This window comes from Raphanus sativus, chromosome 7 (assembly GCF_000801105.2).
Source record: "Raphanus sativus cultivar WK10039 chromosome 7, ASM80110v3, whole genome shotgun sequence".
Taxonomy (NCBI): Eukaryota; Viridiplantae; Streptophyta; class Magnoliopsida; order Brassicales; family Brassicaceae; genus Raphanus; species Raphanus sativus.
In genome coordinates this window covers 7,743,589-7,767,133 of record NC_079517.1, presented here as the reverse complement: position 1 = coordinate 7,767,133, position 23,545 = coordinate 7,743,589, and the positions used below count along the sequence as shown (strand labels likewise).

The following is a 23,545-nucleotide window of genomic DNA, read 5'->3' as shown; positions in this document are numbered from 1 at the left end:
AGAGTACAGAATCATTTCAGAAGCTGACTATTTTTCTAACATCAAGTTGCATGCGCTTAGGAAGGGACATTGAGTTGACCAGATTCGAATAGTACAATTACAACCCTACATTATTATCATAAATAATTTTACAAGGGTGATATATTACATAAAAAGAGTAACATTTTACGAGACATGCGATAAGATATCTTGAGCTAAAACAATAGCTGGAGACCTTGACAAACCTATGATATCTAGTCAGCAAAGAAATAAAAAAGTCTATCCGAACGAAAAATGGTTAGAGAGACAAGCAGGTTAAGATAGAGAGATAATACAGACGAATAATAATTTTACACGTGTATATGATACCGTCACCGGCAACTACAACATGCAATAATTTAAGAAAGAACCCACGTGGTTTTTGGCTTATAAAAGGCGAAACACAGATCTACACACCACCACCACCACTCCATTACCATTTCCTCTGTACTTTAGATTCCTTAACGTTGTAAGAAAGAAAACACCACCAATATCCGAGGGAATAACATGGCGGATGGTAGTACTAGCTGTACGTCGGAGTCCACCGTCGACGGAAGCTGCATCAGTAGAGAGATCATGCTGTTCGGTGTGAGGGTGGTTCTTGATCCGATGAGGAAGAGTGTGAGTTTGAACAACTTGTCAGAGTACGAGCAGACGGAGGAGATCCCAAAGATCATGGCCGAGGATGAGAAGAACAAAACCTCCTCTGGTTACGTCTCAGCGGACGAGGCTGTTCCGATAACTTCTAGCCGCGAGAGGAAACGAGGTACTGACTCACTCTTAGATTTAGATATAACCAATAAAACATACTTTTGTCTGATTATATTGATTAGAGATTTGTCTTCTTATGTTGACTTTTGTCTTTTTTTTTTTAAACAGGAGTTCCATGGACAGAGGAAGAGCACAAGCTGTTCTTACTTGGGCTGCAGAAAGTAGGGAAAGGAGATTGGAAAGGAATATCTAAAAACTTTGTCAAGAGCAGGACGTCTACACAAGTAGCTAGTCACGCTCAGAAGTACTTCCTCCGGCGAAGTAATCTCAACCGTCGCCGGCGAAGATCTAGCCTTTTCGACATGACAACTGACACGGTAAACGTCTCTAGCGAATAGATAAAGTGCTTAAGTTTAGTTGGTCAGAGGTAGAGAATCTATGGTCAAAAAAACTTGAAGCCTTACAAACAGATCTTGTTTGGTTTTGTCATCAGGTCATGCCCATGAAAGAAGATCAAGTGCTTGTACAGGAGAACACACCACAACAGGAAGTCAACAACTTCTCTGTACACCCGGTTATGCAAGTGTTTCCAATATCTAGTGATAATGCATCAGGGACTCAATCTTATGGACATCTTTCTTCCTCTAACCTAATCAACTTGGTCCCATATACTTTTCAAGCAAGACCTGAACCGATCTCACTCAGCCTCACACTAGCCTCATCTAATCTCAACGAGCTTTCTTCCTCAAGGCACTCAGCATTCAACACGATTGGAGTCGCTTAGAGAAACCCCTCCCAGAAGGTTGAATCTGTAACACACCTTGTTTGTTTCTCTGTTGTACAGATAGGTCTTGAGATTTTCTATGTATTTGGCTGAAGAGACCTGTGTCAAAAGAAGAATAATAGACAGAGAAGTTTGGTTTTTTAGGGTTTCATCATCATCTTTTGTTTTTTTTTCCTTCCATGCTTGGGAGTTATTGTAATACTACTTATCTGGTCATTCGTGTGGATCTATATCAAAACTATATTAACGTTATGTTTCATTCATGTTCTCTTAATATATAAAAAAGCAGAGCCGTACTTGCTTCCTCTCATGTGGTGGCCATCTCTATCAATACTTGGTGATTCATGGGGGTTTCAGGGTTATATATTATAATATCTGACGTCCAGGGATAAGTTGTTGTAGGGTTCGTGGAATAATTTCAATTATCTTTAATGATTCCAATAATGTCTAGTGTTATTGGTTACCTCCATTATAGTGGAGCTTTTTCTTGTCCCATCAAAATCCAGATTCTTTTAAATATATATTCTTAGTGTGGGATGATTAGGTACATTACCTGTTTCCTTAAGCAATAATCTTCCAATCACAGAACATGATCCCCATTTTTTTGATAACCAATCAAACAACATCATATTCTGTTAGAAGTTTGGCTTCGTGCATACATAATAATTTTTAAATATGTATAAATAGAATTAGTATCAATTCAAATAACATCAAATAAATTATTGTTCATACATTTAAAATATTTTATAATAAATTAAATATCAACTTTTATATATATACGACAAACAATATTTAATCACTATAGAAATAATTACTTAAAAATATGAATGTGTTTGAGACACTTAATAAAAATTGAATATTAAATTTTTATATATGAAAAAAAAAAAATTCGTAGTAATAGTATTAGATAGTCTCATGTTTGTGTTGGCATATCCTCTGTTTTGTTCGTGTATGGTTGTAAAGTTCTTGTCTTGACACTTGTATCTCTCTAAACTTGTCAATTGATCCAGTCTGTTTTAGACTCTCACAACCCATAAATAGAACATACAAATCACAAAAGAGAGACAGATAGAGATCATCATCTCTGTTTCTTGTTGATTTATTAACCAATTTGATCTCACATGATTACACAATTGCTCTGTTTCTTCTTGTTCTTGTTTCTTCTATTACAAGCAACCATGTTTAAACGCTCTTTCAAGAACTTCGTCGAACAAGAACTCGGATCTTTCCCTAAATTCCTCATCTACATCGTCCTCGAATGGATTCTCATCACCACCCTCTTCATCGACGGCCTTCTCGCCTTTCTATCAAACCAATACGCCAGATTCTTCGATCTCAACGCTCCTTGTCTCCTCTGCACCAGAATCGACCACGTTCTCGTCCCTAGAGACCCTCATTTCTATTACAACGACTCGATCTGCGACTCTCACAAGAAGAAAGTCTCTTCCCTTGCTTATTGCCATGTCCACAAGAAACTCTCTGAGATCAAACACATGTGTGAAGGATGTCTTCTCTCTTTCGCCACAGAGAAAGAATCTGATTGTGATACGTACAAGTCTCTCATTGGGATCTTACATAAAGATCTTGAGCTTCTCATTGACGATGAAAGAGACCTTCCCTTGGGGCTCAAGAAAGATGACAATCTTGTTCAGACAACAACAAATCTGATAGATAACAAGACAAATAATAGCTTGAAACAACATTGTTCGTGTTGTGGAGAATTATTGAAGACAAAATCTGAGAAACTTCCCAAGAACAACAGTTCTGTCCTTGCTCCTGCTCCTTCTCCTAGGGTTTCATACAACAAGCTGTCTGAGAACGAGTCAGAGTTTAAGGATTTTGATGTGGAGGAGAGAACACCGAGTTTTGTAAGAGGAGGCAACAAGTTCTTTGGGATACCTCTGTCTGATTCAGCGCAAAACAGTCCAAGATGGTCCGTTAGATCTCTCAGGAAACCCTCTTTTAATAAGATAGAGAGTGCTACGGACGTAAACGGTGAATCCATCCTTAATCAGCTCAAGAAAGAGGTTCGCTTGGACAAGAAGTCACTGATAGATCTGTACATGGAGTTAGATGAAGAGAGAAATGCTTCAGCTGTTGCAGCCAACAACGCGATGGCTATGATCACAAAGCTGCAAGCCGAAAAAGCAGCTGTTCAAATGGAGGCATTGCAGTACCAAAGAATGATGGATGAACAAGCGGAGTATGACCAAGAAGCTTTGCAGTCTATGAGTAGTGACTTGGCAAAGAAGGAAGAGGAATTTAAGGAGCTTGAAGCTGAATTTGAGGCTTACAGAGAGAGGTACGGATGTTTAACCGATGATGAAGACTCCAGAGAAGAGTTTCTTGATGAATACGGTAACGATAGGGCGGATAATGACGCCTCAAGAGAAGAGTTTCTTGACGGACACGGTAACGCTAGGGCAGATAGTGATGGTCTAGAAACAAAAGCAGTCTCTGAATTTGAAGATTGTTCTTCAATTCATGAGGGGGATGCGGAAAACACTGATCAAACTAGGTCTTGCAAGTCCGAAGAACCGGGAGTTTTAGTGCAAATGAAAAGCTCAGAGGAGTCTAGTGTAGTAAATGGTACATCTGGTGAGGAAGAGAAGAAAGGTATGAGTTTAAGAATTTTACTCCGTGTTCTTTATTTATATATTCTGATACAGAAAACCTTTTTTAAAGCTTGTGTTGTTGTAATGAAATTAAGCAGGGAGTGTAAGCAAAGAAGGGATAGTAAAAGAGCTTTCAGAGATCACAGAGAGGCTAAGTGCTCTTCAATCAGATGGTGAACTGTTGAAACACATTGCAGATGCTATAGATATTAGTGAAGGAGAAGCAATGCTGCTGCAGATATCTCAGAATTTGCACATGCTTCGTAGTTTTGTTGCTATGCCTTCAGAATCATGAACGTGTAATAACGTCGTTTATTGTTTCTTACAAAACAAGCAACGCTTCCCTTGTCTTAACTTCAGAATATTTCTTTTATTCTTAGTCGCTAATTTTTTTTTTCTGAGTTACTACTCCACGAACGTAATTTGTAGATGGGTTTCGTTACGATTGAGCCTGATTGGTTGAAATGCAAATTTATTTGTTGTTTGCATGAAACCAATTAAGCAGATGGATTGCAAGAAAGAAAGATTATTGAACTGAAACTTTGTTTTTTAGTTACGTTATTATAACTAAACAATACCTTATTATTTCGTTTGACAAAAGCTCAAACATCATTTGTGTGTTTAATTGGTTTTGTATATGACCGATCAGCATTAGAAAACTGATCCATGATCATGATCGTCGACAGATCACTCTCTTGGATTATTCATGTCCAGATCCCCTGCTTCTACTATTTCTTTGGGGTAGAACCAGCAGGTTAAACACATGAGTATGTGAACATTCTTCTTCTTTTACTAAGTTAAGATTCAGCTCAATGGTTTATACTAAACAAAATAACTAAACCTGGTGGGCCTTTGTCTTGGACTCTTGGCTAAGACTGGCTGGACGGACTCTGAGCTCTCCTTTGCTCGTGGTTAACTCGTTTAAAATCTCAGCATCACACTTTAGGACATCTCTCATCGAGCCAGTCAACATTAAAACATGGTTAATTGTTATTTTTTCACTACTCGTTTATTTCTTCCGTGCGAAATACAATATAATTTTCCTTGTGAGATATATTATGGGCTTATGTCACTTGTGACACGCATACTCATATATTCGATATATTTAAATTCGTATAACAGTACAATAATCAATAATGTCATAATATCCATTGGAAACTGGAAGAATCTTTATTATCTAATGTTATTTTTTTCTTTTACCATTATTGTGTCTTCTCTTTATTATCAAGAAGATTTCATAATTTGTATGCACAGATGCTATAATGCTGTTCAAACTTCACAGAAGCAATAAAAAAATTAGAAACAAAAAATATTATATTCAGAGATTTGAAAAAGTAAATTATTTACAAAGAAAAGATTCCTACTAACTTACGCCTTAAAAGAAGACAGACTAATGCGTATCTTAAGAACCAACCAAGATCTCTTTTTCTCCATCTCTCGTCATCATCATCGTCTCTGCTTTTATTCACTTTCGTTCTTGTCCAGTGAACAAAGTTTCCAACTTTCTATCACTCTCGGATCCCTCTTAAGCCAAAGTTAGGTTTTTTCTTACTTGGATCCTAAGGAAAACAAAAAAAAAAAAGCAAAAATGAAGAAACCGAAATCGTCGAAACCAGAAAAAATCGACAAGCTGGATCTCTTCTCATCACTATGGAAGCAGAGATCTTTCCGTGTAATCATAGCGATAGGCTTCCTCTATCTCCTCATGGTCACCGTCGAGATACCCCTCGTCTTCAAATCCTGGTCCAGCTCCTCCGTCTCCATCGATTCTCTCTCGAGAACAGAGCAATTGCCCCGAATCGAGATAACAACAACAACCCCTGATCCACCTTCTAAACCGGCCCTTAACCGGACGGACAGCCTCGTCCCGGTCCTCCGCGAGCATCGCCGAGGTCTTCTCTCGAGCCTGAGATTCGACTCGGAGACTTTCGACCCGAGCAGCAAAGACGGGTCGGTGGAGCTTCACAAGTCGGCTAAGGAGGCGTGGCAGCTTGGGAGGAAGCTCTGGGAGGAGCTCGAGTCCGGGAGGCTCGAGAAGTCGGTGGGGAAGCCCGAGGACAAGAACAAAACCGATTCTTGCCCGCACTCTGTTTCGTTAACCGGGTCTGAGTTTATGAACCGGGAGAACAAGCTGATGGAGCTGCCTTGCGGTCTGACGTTGGGATCGCATATCACTTTGGTCGGGAGGCCGAGGAAGAGTTATCCCAAAGGAGGCGATGGGTCTATGCTTGTTTCTCAGTTTGTGATTGAGCTTCAGGGTTTGAAGACTGTCGATGGAGAGGATCCGCCTCGGATCTTGCATTTTAACCCGAGGCTAAAGGGGGATTGGAGCAGGAGGCCTGTGATTGAGCAGAACACTTGTTATAGGATGCAGTGGGGGTCTTCTCAACGGTGTGAAGGGTGGAGGTCAAGAGCTGAGGAAGAGACTGGTAAGTAAGTGTAATAATCTGTTTGTTTGTGTTCTGTTAGAAAATCTTAGCTAACGTGTTTAGTGTTGTTATTGTAGTTGATAGTCATGTGAAGTGTGAGAAGTGGATCCGTGATGATGATAACTACTCGGAAGGGTCTAGGGCGAGATGGTGGTTGAATAGACTTATAGGAAGGAGGAAAAGAGTTAAAGTAGAATGGCCGTTTCCTTTTGTTGAAGAGAAGCTCTTTGTTCTCACTCTTAGCGCTGGTTTAGAAGGTTACCATATCAATGTTGATGGACAGCATGTTACATCTTTCCCTTACCGCACCGTGAGTATACATATATATATATATATATCCCACTCCATCTCTAGATGATTGTCTTCAGATAAATTAGCAATGACTTTGTGTAGGGTTTCACACTGGAGGATGCAACAGGACTGACTGTGAACGGAGACATTGATGTTCATTCTGTGGTTGTTGCCTCTCTGCCGACGTCACATCCCAGTTTCGCTCCCCAAAGGCATCTCGAGCTGTCGAAAAGATGGCAGGCGCCTTTAGTCCCCGATGGGCCGGTGGAGCTTTTCATCGGCATTCTTTCAGCAGGCAATCATTTCGGAGAACGGATGGCTGTGAGGAAGTCATGGATGCAGCATGTTCTTATCACATCTTCAAAAGTTGTTGCTCGTTTCTTTGTTGCACTCGTAAGTTTGGTTTTTAGTTTCACATTTGTTTCATCAATGTATTAAGTCTTTGAAACGATTGAATAATCGAGAGGCTTTTTGTGTGCGCGTTTGATTCACAGCATGGGAGGAAAGAGGTGAATGTGGAACTAAAGAAGGAAGCAGAGTACTTTGGGGACATTGTGCTTGTTCCGTACATGGATAGCTATGATCTTGTCGTCCTTAAAACTGTTGCCATATGTGAACACGGAGTGAGTTATGGACATGCTAGCTTCCACGTAATTGTTTTCTTTGATGAAAGTGCTTTTGTTGGTAACAATGGAATTTTTTTGATTGGTGCAGGCTCTTGCATACTCTGCAAAGTACATAATGAAGTGTGACGATGATACATTTGTAAAACTCGGCGCAGTAATCAATGAAGTGAAGAAAGTACCTGAGGGCAGAAGCTTGTACATTGGTAACATGAATTATTACCACAAACCTCTCCGTGGTGGTAAATGGGCAGTCACATACGAGGTATGTATATTCATTCTTCTGCAACACACACTCCTATCTCTGTGTTGCATGATATAGTAAAATGGTGTTGTATATCAGGAATGGCCAGAGGAAGACTATCCACCGTATGCAAATGGACCTGGATATGTTCTATCTTCTGACATTGCACGCTTCATCGTGGAAGAGTTTGAGAGGCACAAACTACGGGTAAGGAGAAGAGAGAATCTTAACTAATTGTGACAACACCTCTTTGCTCAGTTTTATATTCTTTTTTTTTTGTTTATGTGTGAACATACATACACCAGCTGTTCAAGATGGAGGACGTGAGTGTGGGAATGTGGGTGGAGCATTTCAAAAACACATCAAACCCAGTGGACTACAGACACAGTCTTAGATTTTGCCAGTTCGGTTGTGTTGAGAACTACTACACAGCTCATTACCAGTCTCCAAGACAGATGATATGCTTATGGGACAAGCTCCTAAGACAGAACAAGCCAGAGTGTTGTAACATGAGATGATTCTTGAGGGACGCAGTTAACGTTCTCTGAGATATAATATGCCTTCCAAGCGTGCTGTAGAAAGCCAATTTTGCAAGCTCACCATAGAGAGACTCTGGACCTCACTTCCATTGGTCTGCAAGCTTCAAGCCTATTCTAATCTGTAGCGGAAATGGAGAGAAGAGTAAGGGGACAAGATATAAGTCTTGCTGTTTATTCACTTTGTGAATCAGTTAATTTATTTTCATGCCTTTCATGGCTACCACATGCTAGGATCAAAGACAGTGAACATGTTCATTTTTGGTTAATACAACGTTGGAGAAGGAGTTAACTGAGATTAACAACATTCACAATGTCAATAACATAAATCTGTAAATGTCTCCTCAATTTGTCTCAATTCATCGTTACATGTATGTCTTGTGTATTGTATTCTCTCATAACATCCCTGATCATACAAATTGAATAACAAAGCCACATACAAATTACACTAACAAAGCCAGCAGAATCAAAGACAAAGACACCAAGCTTCCATGGAAACCATAACAAGAAGACGAAGAAGAAGAAGGAGAAACCGAGGGACCAGGGTTTCTTCTAGCCGCTGTGGAGCTCTCCTTGGAGCAAGCCAAGTTGCAGCGGCTAGGCCTAATAACTCTATAGACACCATTTTGTGTGAGCAAGTAGATGTCTTTGTTGTTGTCCTCACCAAACGAGAAGATATAGCCTAGTGTTACCCCTGAAGTCCCCGGAGAATCTTCGCATTTCATTGGTGAGTCACTGGCGCAGCTGAAGGTTATCCTGTGTGACACAAAGTTCCCGCTGTTAGCAGGCGTTTCAATCCCTGCCCACACTCCATTTCCATAAAGATCAGCATACAAGTACCTGCAAAATGAAACGTTATAGTTGCAACGTAGCTACAAAGATATGAGGAAGCAGAGAGAAAAAAAAAAAGAGTGTGTGTTGGCCCTCACATTCCATCTAAGCAAGGATCAGTCTCTGATCTATAAAAGTATCCTCCAGTGATTGAAGCTGATTTTCCGCTTGAGTCAACTTCAGAGTGGTTGTAACCCATCACTGGAAATATAGAGTTTATGGATTTAGCAGATGTGTTTCCTCCAGGAGATGACTCAGGATGAAAAAGCTCAGGTCCTTCATAAACACGCCAACCGTAGTTTCCTCCTTTAGTAATGAGATCCACCTCCTCATACGTGTCCTATTAACCTCAAAAACATATCAAGAAACAGCAGAAGATTGCAAACAGAGGAGCTCATTGTCAAAAAAAATCATTTACGTACCTGTCCAACATCAGCACACATGAAGTAGGAAGGCCTAGAAGAATCAAAGCTGCATCTCCAAGGGTTTCTCAGTCCAACAGCCCATATCTCAGGCTCAAGCTCCTTGTCTTCACGGAAAGGGTTGTCTTTAGGTATAGAGTAGTTTCCCCAGAGACCTCTTCTGGAGATATCAGAAGCACTAGGAATGTTATCTACATCAAGCCTCATGATCTTCCCAAGCAGAGACTTCTTGTTCTGTGAGAAGTTATAAGGGTCTGCGCCTCCACCTCCATCTCCCATCATAAAGTATAAGTACCCATCTGAAGGACCAAAGAGAATCTGTCCAGCATGGTGTGATGTGAAAGGAAGTCCCATTGTGAATATCCTCCTGACTTCAGTTGGATTAGCATTCTTTGCCTAAAACAACAAGAAGAAAGGGGTCAAGGCTCTCTCTCAATGACAAACAACAAAGATTTTTTAGAGGTGAAGACTTTAGTAAAAACACCTTAGAAGGGTCTGATGAGGTACCATTGGCTGAGTACTCAGCTATAACAGTCTGGAACTGGCATGGTTGAGATCCACTATCAGGAGTTATTTTGGAAGGATCACAGTTCACATCAGAGTTACATGAGCATCTTCCGGTACAGCCTGGCCACTTGGACTTATCACAGTTGAAAGAAGCGAAGAACCGCCCGTTTTGAGCAAACTTTGGATGAAAAGCCATACCCATCATTCCCATAGAAGTATCCAAATGAACTTCGTCAGTCAAATCCACAAAGGGACTAGATGGATCCACATCCAACACCCCACCCGAGTCCTGGTCCGGTATACCAGCCAAGAACACTACTCCAGGTTGTGTAGAGAAGAAGGCACGGTTTGAGCCATCAGGGTGAGGAACCATGTTGAGGTAAGAGCCGTTTCCTATTTTCTCAAGGCATAGACCAGGAGGGGGCTTGTCAGGAGTTGTGTCGTTAAGAGTAACCGGCTCGCCGCTGAAGCAGATGGTTTCGTTGGAGCTAGCTCCACCAAAGGCGCTGCAGAAATCGGTTTTGGACTGCCATAGATCAGCAAGCTTGGAGGCATTGGTGTTCATTGGCGGTCCAGCTTGGCCTTGTAACGAGGGAGCAAAAGGAGAGCCTGATATGGAGATGTTTTGACATGTCTCCCATGTCTCGGAGCAAAAGTCTTTTGATGAATTAGCTGAACCGGTATTGTTGCAGAGGACTGGGACAGATTGTTGATCTGAATGGTCTCTGAATAAGTCTGATGAAAAAGGATCACATCTCTGTAATATCATAATGACAAAGAACAAGAGAAAACTTAAAATACAATTCATCTTTTATAGATTCTTTCCAAAAATAGAACAGCAAATGTTTGCAGACTAAAAAAACATTTTAGAATCTTTTTAGAGACAAAAAAAAAGAGACAGATTGTACTTACAGAACAAAGGATTGACTTTACAACAGAAGCACAATTCTTGTCTGAAATGTTCATAGATTGAAACTGCTTGTTCAGATTTGAATCTTCCTTTGAATCGCAGCATGTTTTGCCTTTGTAAGGACAAAAGCTCAATGTTGAATTCCCCTCTAAGGGAGCTCCTGAAAAAAAAAAAAGAAACGAGCATAAAACAAAGAAAACTAAAAGTCAAAACCATGAGAGTATATTCCAAAAAAAGAAAAAAACTCACTTGAATCAGAACAAAGAGGAAGAGCCCTTGAAGAAAGAGTCAAGCATGAGATGAACAAGAAGAAGAGCACAAGAGATGGGTGAAGCGTCATCTTGTCTCAGCAGAGACAGATCTTGAGGAATGGATAATGACAGTGGAAAAGAAAAGAAGCCTCTGTATTTTATACATCTGATCTCAGGACAAGACCAAAAGATAGGGAAACAATAATAAAAAAAAAAAAACTTAGTTTGTTTGACTATACAAAAGACAGAATAAATGCAGTTGCGATGGCGTTTACTGTCTTCCCATGACTACCAACAACCATATCCCTAGAAATCTCTCCCTCTCTGATAATATTTAATGATTATCATCATCTTGTTGCGTTGATTTTTTCAACTTTCTCGTGCCAGAGAGACTTATGAACAGAGAGGTTCTGTCTTTTTCTTTTTCTTTTGCTTTGCAAGCATTTGATTCTTTTTTCAACTCTTCTCTCCTTCACGAGCTTATCGTCTTGATATGGTAAAGTCAAAGTAGTTGACATATTATATGCCTGGGTTTTTGAACTTATTACCATTTTTAAAAAGTAGGTTTGAAGTTAATAAAGCAAAAGATGACAAAGAGCAGGAGTTAATGTTTTTATTCAAGTTCCTTCTTCCATTTACGGCTGCAAAAGGCCAAAACTTTTTTTTTTTTTTCATAAGCTATGAAAAGGCCAAAACTTCTAATCAAAAATTACAGTTTTATACTAGTAATAAAATAACTCTAAATCATGTGGAAACTGTCAACTATAATTGGAAATGCAATGAATAGCCAAATAGGTATTGGTGAATGGTGATTGGTTTGTGATTAATTAATCTGAGCAATTAATGAATGAGACTTATGGCCTGCAGTTATTATTTGAATGCATAATTAACATTTAACCACAACATGAATAAAAAAGTTCAAAATTTTTTGGGAGGAGACAAAAATCTCAGTTTTCTTTCTTCCCACCTCTAAATAAAGACAATTGATACAAACATAAGTTAACAAAATAACCCACAAGTAAAGTAATTGATGTACATAAGCTCGGGTATTCATTTTCCTAAAAGTATCATATTCCACAGAACTCTATGCAACTTTTACACAAACAAGGCCGGGCCTAGAATAAAATCCATAAAGTTATTGCTTTAGACGTCAAAATATATCTTAAGAGTGTATTAGATAAAGAATTGACTGTGGTACAATAGCAAAAGCAAAGCCAAAGAACGCCACAGACGCTATTATAAAACGGACAGTCTGAAGCAGTGAGCCAAATATGTGTTCCCCTCCTTAGAAGCAGTCTTGTCATAGATATAACCAAGATGGTTCCCATGTGGCGAACCCCAAACAGTTCAGAGGTGCTTGTAGGCATCAGTGACCACTGTAAAGTGTAAACCATAACAAACGCCAACTATAACAGAACGACAGTGAAGTTTCCTTGATCACTGAACTCTGTTATTAATAAGCCATCCCAATATTATTAATGGGCCTAAAATATCAGGAAAGGCCCATCATTTATAGAAGGCGTAGTACTGATTCTGTAAGCCCAATTAAGTGGAAAGGCGGGGGAGTCACGTGGAGTCACAAGAAGAGCACACGACAGGCACAATACGGCTCGTGGAGAAGACAAGACGGAACGGGATGTTCTATAACGGATTAAACTAACGGAGTCAGCGTAGACTGGTCTCCGGGATGGAGACAACTGTACGGCCGGCCACAGTCATGCCATTTTTCCTTAACGTATGTGAAAATCGACCAATCGTTTTAATATCACGAGGCTGACTCAGCTTAATCCCCCGAAAATCACGAAAATTTTCATAAACAAGACATCATCAAATCATTAACAAATCTGATACTACAAAATCATACTATTATTTTTATTGATCTCTCTATATGTCTGATCACGCATTAAGTTAAAGATCTAATTAATGTGTTTTGGCTCACTGCATACTGTAAATATCATAATCAACGACATCGGAGAAATAAACTACTTTTGAACAGTTGACAAAAAAGGTTTATTGATTATTTTCTGAAATAGTAGTATTAATGTTGAATATCGTACTAAGTGATGATATGTTATCTCCATTCGTGTTAATAATTAATCTTCAAACCCGGATGTCATTTTTTAAAAAGAAACTGACTAAAGCCTTCTAAATTGTAAATCTTGTTTCAAAATACTTTTGACAATGAGAATATTTATTTTTGGTCTAGTGGCGCTTGAGGGATTTAAAAAACCTAATAAAGCGAATTCGGATTCAAACCCCATCGGCCACACGAATATGACATATTGCTTTCGGCTTATTTGAATGCCCAAAAGAAAGTCTATCCGTGGGTTGTACCTCCACCCGGGATTAGGCTTGTGTCATCATTGACCCAGGTTTAACCTTCTTTTTTTCAAGAAAAAAAAACAATGAGAATATTTAATTACGTGTTTTTCTTTAACTTCTCATGCATTCTAAGAAATCAAGTGGGAAGTATTTCTCAAACATTAATTTTATAAATGACTAATATTATGATTTTGATATTTTATTAATTTATAAAATATTTTTAAAATTATATATTTACTATAGAACATAGTTCAACGAATAACCAAATTTTGCAGAATATAAATGCTTAAAACACTAAAATGTAACTATTTTATATCAAGTTTTAAAATTTAATATAAATTGAGAAACATTTTATAAAACAAGAAACATATAATAACCTGTTATTATATTAGTGGAACTATGCATTTATATAGTATTTTAAAATTTTATTAGTTTGTTCTCTTATCAAATTGTGTTGTATTTTGACCTAAAAGTTATTAATATATTTATTTGTAGAGGTTTTACTGTAGTTTTTTCTTTAACATAACAAAAAAAAAATAGTTTAGTAACAAATAAATAGAGACGACCCGCCAGAAGTATAATATAAAGCTTCTTTTTTTAAGGAACTACATATATGATATAAGCTGGTTGGTTTTCAGCTCCAACGTCTCTGTCACTTCTGATATAACAAAGGATTAAATTTGATTAATTAAGTGTTATATCCAAATTGATTAGAAAAAGCTGTGTAGATTCAGCAGAGAGAGTGACGACGACGACGAAGATGATGATCAATGCCTTACAAAACCTTCCCCACTCGTCAACTCGTTTCCTTCTTTCCCTTCTCTCCTTCACTTTCCTCGTTTCCTTCATTGTTGCCTGTAAATGGCAGATGGAGGTCATATTCATCCACTTCCGCCGGAAAATGCTTCTGCGGTGGCTACCGTGGAAAACACGAAGCTTGCGGATGCTCCGGTTCTGTTTTTCGTTTACTTCCACAAAGCTTTCCGTGCCCAGCTGGTTGAGCTCCGTCGTTTAGCTTCTGACGCCGATGAATCCGGTTCCTTTAGCGTTGACTTGGCCGGTGAGCTTTGCCGGAAGTTTGAGTTCTTGAAACTTGTATACAAGTATCACAGCGCAGCTGAAGATGAGGTTAGATTCGTCTTTTCCAGTTTTTAGATGGTCCCTCAACTGGTAAAAGGAGGAAACTTTCCATAAAAGTTTCTTTCTTTTGTTGATAATTTTGGTAACACCCGACTTATATGTCACAAATACAATTAGAGTTCTAGAAACCCTATTACTTGCGTGTTACGTCTTAGAACTTGTCTCACCTGTGAAAGTAGTTTTCTTTTTGTTTGTTTTTTTTTCAAATGATTTGCTGGATGTTGTAGTATTGATAATCTTTTGGGAATAGATTAGTACATGTCGAGGTTAGCCAGAATGATCTTGAATCAAGATTGTTGATGATAGTTTTAAGATTGGTTCTAATGAGTTTATGTAAGAATAGACCAGGTTTGAAATGGTTATATTGTACTGGCAGGTTATCTTCTTGGCGCTGGATGCACGTGTGAAGAACATTGTTTCTAACTATTCGCTTGAGCATGACGGCACAGATGATCTCTTCACCTCAATTTTCCATTGGCTAAATGTTCTTGAACATGAGTTAGGGAGCATATCTGATGTACTTCGTGAAGTTATACTATGTATAGGCACCATTCAGTCATCCGTATCTCAGCATATGCTTAAAGAAGAGCGTCAGGTATATATTATATTGTTCACTTAAAAAAAGACATTCCTCTGTTCATAACTCCATGATACTCTACTGTCTTTCTCATTCACGCAGGTCTTTCCTTTGCTAATTGAGAAGTTCACTTTCCAAGAACAGGCATCACTTGTGTGGCAATTCATTTGTAGTGTTCCAGTGATGGTGCTTGAAGACTTCTTGCCATGGATGATGTCTTATCTCTCTCACGAGGAGAGGAACGAAGTTGTGAACTGCATGAAAGATGTTGTCCCAACTGAAGACTCGTTGCAACAGGTATGTACAGTATATCCTTTGCTGGTTATATATGTTTTATATCCTTTTTTGTCACAAATATATGTTTTATATCCATTCTTAGTAGTTTCTGATAAGATAAAAGGCTTTCTCAAGGTCATAAGCTCTTGGCTGGTGGACTGTGGGGCTTCTACAAAGATCTTGAAACAAGTACAGTATGAAGATGTGTCTAAAGATACCAAGAACTTATCTCGGAGTGGATGTTTTCAACGGCTTTGGCAATGGAGTAAAAAGCCAGTTTTTATCCCAAATGTAGGACACAGCCCTATCCATAGCCTTCAGCTTTTTCAAAATGCAGTTGAAAAAGACTTGAAAGACATTCAAGAAGGATTGTGCCAAGTGAACTTCCCAAGCCTTCTTCTGGACCTTGATGTACTCATGGCTAGATTAAACTTTCTTGCTGATGTTCTTGTTTCTTATAGGTAATCAATCATTTGTTAAGGTCTCTTGAAATTAACATGTCTCTTCTCTGAGTGGGTTAGATGAATACTTTGTTTTTTTTCCTTTGGTGCAGCAATGCATTTAAGAAGTTCTTTCACCCGGTGTTAGAAGAAATAACAGATGGACGCTCTTCAACTGCCAATCAATTCACCATTGATGGCTGTCTTGAGACTTTTCAGAGACTGTTATACAAAAGTGCTGATCCTAAGATGAGGACAGATGGTTTTATACTGAAACTTCAGCAAGAACTTGAGTCCCTTATAGTCCAAGTAGCAAATCAATTCTCCATACAGAGAAGAGAGGTAAACAACTACTCACCCCTTATTTGAATGATTTATGTTTAGATTTTGTTTCTGTATTTGAAAGATTGAAATTTTAGAGAATAATTAATGCATATGTTTTTAAAACGAAAGCATAAAATAAAAATATATAAAAATGAGAGGTGAAAAATTTAGAACAATACTTAGGTTCACCCCTGAGGTGAATATATAAATTCACCTCTTTCCTTATTTCAATCATATTGCCATAAATATTAATGTCACATAAATAAATAAATTATAAATTACAAAAAAGTAAACTTTAAATCATAAACTCTAAATTCGAACTCTAAACCCAAATCTTAGATTTTTAATTTTAAACCAAAACCTAAACCCTAAATCCAAACCTATACCCTAAACCCAAACTATATAACCTAAATCCTAAATCTAAATTTAAATACTATATCCTAAACTCAAACCATAAACCCTAAACCCAAACTCTAAACCCTAAACCCAAACTCTAAACCCTAAATCCTAAACCTTAAACCCAAACTCTAAACCCTAAACCCAAACTCTAAACCCTAAATCCTAAACTTTAAACCCGAACTGTAAATCATAAACCCGAATTCTTTGAAAATTTGGGGTTTATGATTTATAGTTTGGGTTTAAGGTTTAGGATTTAGGGTTTAGAGTTTGGGTTTAGGGTTTATGGTTTGAGTTTAGGGTCTAGTATTTAAATTTAGATTTAGGATTTAGGGTATATAGTTTGAGTTTAGGGTATAGGTTTGGGTTTAGGATTTATGGTTTGCTTTAAAATTTAAGATCTAAGATTTAGATTTAGGGTTTGAATTTAGAATTTATGATTTAAAATTTATTTTTTGTAATTTATAATTCATGTATTTATGTGACATTAATATTTATGGCAATTTAATTGAAATAAGGAAAGAGGTGAATTCATAAGTTCACCTCAGGGCTGAACCTAAGTATTGTTCAAAAATTTATTGGTAGAGCCATAAAATAATAAACAAAAGAATGTATAACTTTCTCTGTGAAAAAAATAATATATAATCTTCCGTATATACAGAGAGAATATTTGATACTTTTAAAACTTAATGGAAGTTTTTCAAGAACTAATGTAATCACCATTCTTGTTGTTTCTCTAGGTATTCCCAATCATCAGCAAGAACTGCAACCATGAAATGCAGAGACAGCTCCTATACACAAGCATGCATGTCTTACCTCTTGGATTGCTAAAGTGTGTCATACTATGGTTCTCTGCTCATCTGTCAGAAGAGGAGTCACAATCCATTCTTAGTTTCTTGACCTTGGAAGACTCTTCTCCCAAAAAATCATTTCCACGCCTCTTGTTGCAGTGGCTACGCTTTGGCTACTCAGGCAAAACATCTGTTGAAAGTTTCTGGAAACAGCTGTCTGTAACGTTCAAGATAAGATGTTTCTGCAAAAAGGAACCAACTGAAGAAGCTTCTGGATCCTTCTCCCATCAATCAAAACTCCAACTATGCCAAGGAACTGAAGCTGATTTGTTTGTATGTCCTGGGAAAAGAAACAAGTCTTCAACATGCTTTCTGCTGCCAGCTGCTGGAGACATGTGCCAGACACCTTACTCTAGTAGGATGAATCAGCAAATGCTTTTCTCTGGAAAGCTTAAACCTCCTCCTCTCCGTCTTTCAGAGTTTTTTGGTGAGAAGAATGTTGATGAACCATTCATGATGGATGTTAAACCAATTGATCTCCTTTTCTTCTTCCACAAGGCAATGAAGGCTGATCTGGACTACCTTGTTAGTGGATCAGCTAGATTAGCAACTGACTTTAGTTTCCTTAAGGAATTTCAACAGAGATTCCATCTTATAAAGTTTCTGTATCAGATACACTCTGATGCAGAGGATGAGATTGCATTTCCAGCGCTGGAGGCAAAGGGAAAGCTGCAAAATATTAGCCGCTCGTTTAGTATTGATCATGAGCTAGAGATCAAACACTTTGATAAAGTGTCATTCATTTTGAATGAGATGTCAGAACTGAACATGTTGGTCTCTACTATCAACTCCAGTGCAGCGAACCACCATAGAAAGATGAAGTATGAGCGGTTATGTCTGAGTCTCCAAGAGATGTGCCAATCCATGCACAAGATACTGTCTGAGCATTTCCAGCACGAAGAAAGTGAGCTCTGGGGTCTGTTCAGGGAATGTTTTGCTATTGAAGAACAGGAGAAGATCATAGGATGCATGCTTGGGAGAATAAGCGGAGAGATATTGCAGGATATGATTCCCTGGTTGATGGATTCTTTGAAATCTGATGAACAGCATGTTGTAATGTCCTTGTGGCGCCAAGCGACAAGGAAAACAATGTTTGTGGAATGGCTGACAGAATGGTACAATGGTGATGTCATAGAAGAGGAAGCAGGAGAAGCACGCAATGATCCATTTGGGAATTCAGATCCACTGGAGATTGTCTGGAAGTATCTATTTGAAGGAGATTCTCAATGGGACAGAGGGAGCATTGGCAGCAAACTTGCAGAGACATACATGGAAGTGGATAAGCAACAACTTGGAAAGACTGCACCTAATAACAAAGAGGGCGAAGATCAGGAACTTTCACAAAGTAAAAAGATATGCAGAGAAGCTGACAAAAAGGAGGACAAGGAACAAACTGACTCTACTTGCCAGACCAGAAGTCCTGCAAAAACTCTTGCAATGTCTCAGAAGGCTAGCAAGTTTGGTCAATCCAAGAAATATGAACACTTGTTAACAATGAGTCAAGAAGAAATGGCGGCTATGATTAGGAAAATATCATGTGACTCTTCCCTGGATCCTCAGAAGAAATCATATCTCAAGCAAAACTTGTTAATGAGGTAAGCCCTGTCACCTCTTATTTCTTATGACAACATCTTGTTGTAATATATCCGGATAAGCTAAGTCTGTTTAAGTCTTTTACAGAGTTCTACTTACAAGAGTGACCATAAAATAGATACTAAAGATCATTTATTAAATTTTTCCTTTGTTATGCCAAGAAAATAATGTCATGTACTTGTTTCAGCCGTTGGATTATTTCACAGCGGATATATAATCAAGAACCACCCATTCTCTCAAGCAGTACAGACACAATTAAAGGTCAGCATCCATCTTATCGTGATCCTCACAGTTTAATCTTTGGATGCAAGCACTACAAGAGGAACTGCAAGCTTCTTGCTCCTTGTTGTGACCAGCTCTTCACGTGTATACGATGCCATGATGAAGAGGCTGATCACTCGGTGGATAGGTAGTGTAACTAGCTTCTTCTACTTTCATATAAAGAACTCTAACAAAATATGTTTGGCCTTAAAACGGTTTTTGATTCTCTTGACTACTTCATACAGGAAACAGATCAAAAAGATGATGTGCATGAAATGCCTACTGATTCAGCCAATTGGTGCAAATTGCTCAAATATTTTGTGCAAGTCATCAATGGGAAAGTACTTCTGCAAGATATGCAAATTATATGATGATGAAAGGTAACTACTCCTCTGCTTCAGCATATTTTAACTCTGATGCTTCAAGTGTGCCTCATATACTAACAAGCCAATGTTATTAACAGGAAAATTTATCATTGTCCCTACTGCAATCTCTGCCGGGTAGGGAAAGGACTAGGCATTGACTACTTCCACTGCATGAAATGCAATGCTTGTATGGCACGTTCCTTAAAAGAGCATGTTTGCAGAGAAAAATGCTTAGAAGATAATTGTCCGATTTGCCATGAGTACATCTTCACCTCCAGCGCTCCGGTGAAGGCTCTTCCATGCGGTCACTTGATGCACTCAGCATGCTTTCAGGTACTTAACCCCTTTCTTTGATTCTGGTACTAATCAAAACCTAAAAATAAGTTGCTAAGATTTTTGTTCTTTGATTCTGGTGGTAGGATTACACTTGTTCGCATTACACATGCCCTGTCTGCAGCAAGTCTCTAGGAGATATGCAGGTCAGTTTAACACTATTGTTTTCTTATTAAGCCAAAGTGTTTTCAAGTCTTTATTGAAGCAATGAACACTGCTCAATCACTAAACAAAGGACTGTTTTTGACACAGGTCTACTTTAGGATGTTAGACGCATTGCTAGCTGAAGAAAAGATGCCAGATGAATACTCCAACAGAACTCAGGTTTATATCTCTCTCTCTCCCTCCATATTGTTACATAGGACAAAGCTTCTTTCTAGTCTAGTTACACCCCTAGATCGGTTATTGACATGCAATAATGGCTGAATGGAAAAAAAGTATGGTTTGGTACAGGTGATACTGTGTAATGACTGTGGAAGAAAAGGAGAAGCTCCTTACCATTGGCTATACCACAAATGCACATCTTGTGGCTCCTACAACTCAAGACTCCTTTAGATCTTCCTTTTCCTTTCACATCATTGTAGAATCAGCAGTCTACGCAGTACATGGCTGTGGTAAGCAAACAGTTTTGTAACATTTGATGTTGTACAGAAATAAAACAAATGTCAATAAGTTTTGGGTGTTATAACCCTGAAAGATTGATTTATATACTCCCCATTGCAAAGAGGAGATAATGTTTGACAACAAAAATTTGGAGCTGGAGATAAAACTCCAGTCATCACTAACCTTTAAGGCTTTAACCTTAAAAACTTATTATATAATACAAAACCAAGTGGCTGAGATTCAGCCAATGAATAATAATAACTCAATAGGATTTTGAAAAAAAAAAGAAGAAAACAAAACAACTAATCTAAAAAAAAAAACTAGAGCAAATGCATCCTCTCAACATATGATTCATGCAACCAATTCTTGAGAGGCTCTCCACATCCAACAAAACAGCCTGAGTTACCATTCTCAGTGAAAAATGGGAAGTTAAAGACATTGAGCAGTTCCTCAACTGCTTGCCTCACCATTGAAGTGCCTGTGACTCTGCTTCGTCTTCCCCAACCAGTTACTATATCAATCCGTGAAGGACATTCTCCTGAAACCAACATCTGCTTACGGAACCACGCAAGTGTCCTAGACAGTGCGGTGACTGCAGTTCCTTCTGACATCACATGGAGATTTATTAGCCAGTAGCTGCTGCTTTTCTCTGTCAATGCATCTGGATACACATTCTTAACTGCAGCCACTTCCCAGACCAAGCACGCCTCTTCTTTCAGTCCTGACTTGTGAAGAAACTCCACCACTGCATCAATGAGTCCCCTCTTGCTCTCTCTGTCCTCGCTGTGCATGTAATCAAGGAAGCTGCTGACGTGTTCACGCACCTTTTGGCCATCTGAACCCGCAGGTGGCATTTTGAGGAGAAACATGTGTGCAGGATGGCCTGAGACTGCCATCAGCTGGCCACAGAATCCCAAGTCAAAGTTCGAACGAGCATCCGTGCAACAGCTCAAGAGCAATGTGTATGTCTGCAAAGAAGACTGCAGACCAAGCGCCAGCATGCTTTGCAATAGATTATAAGCTTCAGAGAGCCTGTGACCCCTAAGCAAAGTACTGAGAAGAGAGTTGCATGTAGGCACATTAGGTCTTAGACCAGCGTGAAGCATTGCTTGATACCACTGCCAAGATTTCTCCACGTTTCCAGCTTTCCCCCACAAGTCCACAAGAAGACCGTAAACATGTTCATCAGGAACCCAGTTCTTACACTGCATCTCAGTGAATACACCCTCTGCTTCCTCCAGAAACCCACAGTGTCCAAGCACCTCCATAACTATACTGTAAGTCACTTTATCAGGTCGAAACCCTGCACTTCTCAAACCTCGGTACAGCTTCAACGCACTCTGGTAGTTCCTCGCCTTGGCGTGCAAAGCTATCATGATGTTGAACGTGACCAGACTAGGAGTACAGCCCTGATCAACCATCTCACAGAAGAGCCTATGAGCAGCAGGTAAATGACCAGCTTTCCCAAGACAATTTATAATAACACTGTATGTGAAAGTATCAGGAGAAAGCCCTGCCGCTTGCATTCTCTGATACATGTCCATGGCAATGTCAAGAAACCCAGCTTTAGCATGGATGTCTATAAGGGTGCAATAAGTTACACGGTCAGGCTCGCATCCAGCTTCTTGCATCTGAGTGAAAACATCCATGGCTTCTTCGAGGTAATTCGCACGGCCGTAGCTGTGGATAAGACGGTTGTATGTGACGGTGTTTGGCTGACAACCGTCTCTAACCATCTCGTTGAGAAGCTCGTTTATCTCACCGAACTGCTTTGCACGACCAAGGTTACCAACCATAGTGGTGTAAGTGTGCCCATCATGCTTAAACCCGGGTTGTGTTTTCAGCCAGTAGAAGAAGCCAAGAGCGTTTGCATAGTTATCCATCTGCTTAAGGACTTGGTTAGCTTGGTATGCATCCATCTTGACACCAGAATTGTGAAGGGCCTCTTCAGCAGCAGGGCCCCATTTGAATCTCCGCAGTATGCTGGAAACGTTTTCAACGACGTATCCGGAGTTACAATACTGCCTAGGTGCTGGTGTCATTCTCACCATTTCCCCTGAGGGTTCACTGAGACCTTTGTCATCCTTTGGGGCCATGTTTTTCCTCTTTCCAGAGACAGTAGTTGTGGTTGAGGACACATCACTTGAGGCGTTTATAGGAGGAGCTCCCTCTGATGAATCTTTGGAAGCAGACGTAGTGTAGACTTCACCGAGATGCTCTCTACCAATGGCTTTGACATTTGAGGACTTAACACTAGTAATAGGCAGAGTAGGATCGACCAAACAGACTTCAGTTCCATCAGATAGTGGTGGGATCTTATGATTAACAGGGTCTGGTTTCACAGGCAAAACAGGAGGGGAAACATGGAGAGGAAGAGGAGATGGTCGGGTGAAAACTCTGTTCCCAGTGTGTAAAGCTTCAGGCCTAGTTTGATGGCGTCTAGTCAAGACGCAGCGTTCATCCTCTGCGGATGTGCAAGAGTTTCCATCAGCTGCACTAGATCTTGTTCCACCAAGGAAAAATGATCTTGCTGAACTTGAAAGACTACTGATCTGCTTTGCACGGATCATTGTCTGTCTGCAAAGAAAACAAAATGAACCACAAGCTCAGAGAAGGCTCACAGAAGAGACTATACTGGCAAAGCAGATCAGTAACCTTTCCAGTAATATAAAGCAAAAACAAAAAGAGAGTGTTCCCATATACTATATTGGCAAAGGAATCATAAGCTCAGAGTAGGCTCAAAGTGATTCAAATAATAAAGCAAAAACAAACAAACAAAAAAAGACAAAACAAAAGAGAGTGGACTATTTTGGCAATGCAGTAACTAGGTTCAACGCTTGGTCGTGTAACCAAGCCACAGGTTAAACAAAACTAGATTTGCACCAGCCACCT

At 39.2% G+C, this 23,545-nt stretch overlaps 6 protein-coding genes across 6 annotated transcripts; 4 read left to right on the top strand and 2 right to left on the bottom strand.

The window, feature by feature from the left end:
• The first annotated feature begins 426 nt into the window (after positions 1-426).
• Positions 427-1,772, top strand: LOC108817393 (transcription factor MYB1R1). Its single transcript, XM_018590062.2, has 3 exons — positions 427-784; positions 898-1,106; positions 1,223-1,772. The coding sequence occupies exons 1-3, from the start codon at positions 526-528 to the stop codon at positions 1,511-1,513; spliced, it is 759 nt and encodes a 252-aa protein (XP_018445564.1). The 5' UTR covers positions 427-525; the 3' UTR covers positions 1,514-1,772.
• An 831-nt stretch (positions 1,773-2,603) lies between these two features.
• Positions 2,604-4,506, top strand: LOC108815293 (probable myosin-binding protein 6). The gene is made up of 2 exons (XM_018587937.2): positions 2,604-4,129; positions 4,227-4,506. The coding sequence occupies exons 1-2, from the start codon at positions 2,635-2,637 to the stop codon at positions 4,421-4,423; spliced, it is 1,692 nt and encodes a 563-aa protein (XP_018443439.2). The 5' UTR covers positions 2,604-2,634; the 3' UTR covers positions 4,424-4,506.
• Positions 4,507-5,556: 1,050 nt separating this feature from the next.
• Positions 5,557-8,625, top strand: LOC108836936 (hydroxyproline O-galactosyltransferase GALT5). Its single transcript, XM_018610026.2, has 7 exons — positions 5,557-6,557; positions 6,635-6,867; positions 6,951-7,241; positions 7,343-7,471; positions 7,563-7,736; positions 7,815-7,922; positions 8,021-8,625. The coding sequence occupies exons 1-7, from the start codon at positions 5,717-5,719 to the stop codon at positions 8,231-8,233; spliced, it is 1,989 nt and encodes a 662-aa protein (XP_018465528.2). The 5' UTR covers positions 5,557-5,716; the 3' UTR covers positions 8,234-8,625.
• On the bottom strand, positions 8,559-11,617 carry LOC108817378 (HIPL1 protein). The gene is made up of 6 exons (XM_056991010.1): positions 11,171-11,617; positions 10,924-11,081; positions 9,989-10,768; positions 9,505-9,900; positions 9,181-9,422; positions 8,559-9,091 (listed from the first exon to the last, which is right to left on the bottom strand). The coding sequence occupies exons 1-6, from the start codon at positions 11,259-11,261 to the stop codon at positions 8,695-8,697; spliced, it is 2,064 nt and encodes a 687-aa protein (XP_056846990.1). The 5' UTR covers positions 11,262-11,617; the 3' UTR covers positions 8,559-8,694.
• Positions 11,618-14,168: 2,551 nt separating this feature from the next.
• LOC108816486 (zinc finger protein BRUTUS-like At1g74770) lies at positions 14,169-20,771 on the top strand. The gene is made up of 12 exons (XM_056990545.1): positions 14,169-14,622; positions 15,011-15,229; positions 15,314-15,508; positions 15,623-15,948; positions 16,041-16,269; positions 17,388-19,093; positions 19,279-19,500; positions 19,598-19,732; positions 19,816-20,050; positions 20,137-20,196; positions 20,303-20,374; positions 20,504-20,771. The coding sequence occupies exons 1-12, from the start codon at positions 14,356-14,358 to the stop codon at positions 20,603-20,605; spliced, it is 3,768 nt and encodes a 1,255-aa protein (XP_056846525.1). The 5' UTR covers positions 14,169-14,355; the 3' UTR covers positions 20,606-20,771.
• Positions 20,772-20,798: 27 nt separating this feature from the next.
• LOC108817582 (pentatricopeptide repeat-containing protein At1g74750-like) lies at positions 20,799-23,308 on the bottom strand. Its single transcript, XM_018590311.2, has one exon. It carries the CDS (start codon positions 23,221-23,223, stop codon positions 20,974-20,976), a length of 2,250 nt encoding a protein of 749 aa, XP_018445813.1. The 5' UTR covers positions 23,224-23,308; the 3' UTR covers positions 20,799-20,973.
• Positions 23,309-23,545: the final 237 nt, after the last annotated feature.

Coding starts and splice junctions, on each gene's coding strand:
- LOC108817393 (XM_018590062.2), top strand. CDS start 526: ATGGCGGATGGTAGTACTAGCTGTACGTCGGAGTCCACCGTCGACGGA. Junction 785..897: donor TAGCCGCGAGAGGAAACGAG/GTACTGACTCAC, acceptor TTTTTTAAACAG/GAGTTCCATGGACAGAGGAA. Junction 1,107..1,222: donor TCGACATGACAACTGACACG/GTAAACGTCTCT, acceptor TTTTGTCATCAG/GTCATGCCCATGAAAGAAGA.
- LOC108815293 (XM_018587937.2), top strand. CDS start 2,635: ATGATTACACAATTGCTCTGTTTCTTCTTGTTCTTGTTTCTTCTATTA. Junction 4,130..4,226: donor TGGTGAGGAAGAGAAGAAAG/GTATGAGTTTAA, acceptor GAAATTAAGCAG/GGAGTGTAAGCAAAGAAGGG.
- LOC108836936 (XM_018610026.2), top strand. CDS start 5,717: ATGAAGAAACCGAAATCGTCGAAACCAGAAAAAATCGACAAGCTGGAT. Junction 6,558..6,634: donor AAGAGCTGAGGAAGAGACTG/GTAAGTAAGTGT, acceptor TTGTTATTGTAG/TTGATAGTCATGTGAAGTGT. Junction 7,242..7,342: donor CTCGTTTCTTTGTTGCACTC/GTAAGTTTGGTT, acceptor TTTGATTCACAG/CATGGGAGGAAAGAGGTGAA.
- LOC108817378 (XM_056991010.1), bottom strand. CDS start 11,261: ATGACGCTTCACCCATCTCTTGTGCTCTTCTTCTTGTTCATCTCATGC. Junction 9,423..9,504: donor TGTGTGCTGATGTTGGACAG/GTACGTAAATGA, acceptor TGAGGTTAATAG/GACACGTATGAGGAGGTGGA. Junction 9,092..9,180: donor GATCCTTGCTTAGATGGAAT/GTGAGGGCCAAC, acceptor TTCATTTTGCAG/GTACTTGTATGCTGATCTTT.
- LOC108816486 (XM_056990545.1), top strand. CDS start 14,356: ATGGCAGATGGAGGTCATATTCATCCACTTCCGCCGGAAAATGCTTCT. Junction 15,949..16,040: donor GATGTTCTTGTTTCTTATAG/GTAATCAATCAT, acceptor CCTTTGGTGCAG/CAATGCATTTAAGAAGTTCT. Junction 16,270..17,387: donor TCTCCATACAGAGAAGAGAG/GTAAACAACTAC, acceptor TTGTTTCTCTAG/GTATTCCCAATCATCAGCAA.
- LOC108817582 (XM_018590311.2), bottom strand. CDS start 23,223: ATGATCCGTGCAAAGCAGATCAGTAGTCTTTCAAGTTCAGCAAGATCA.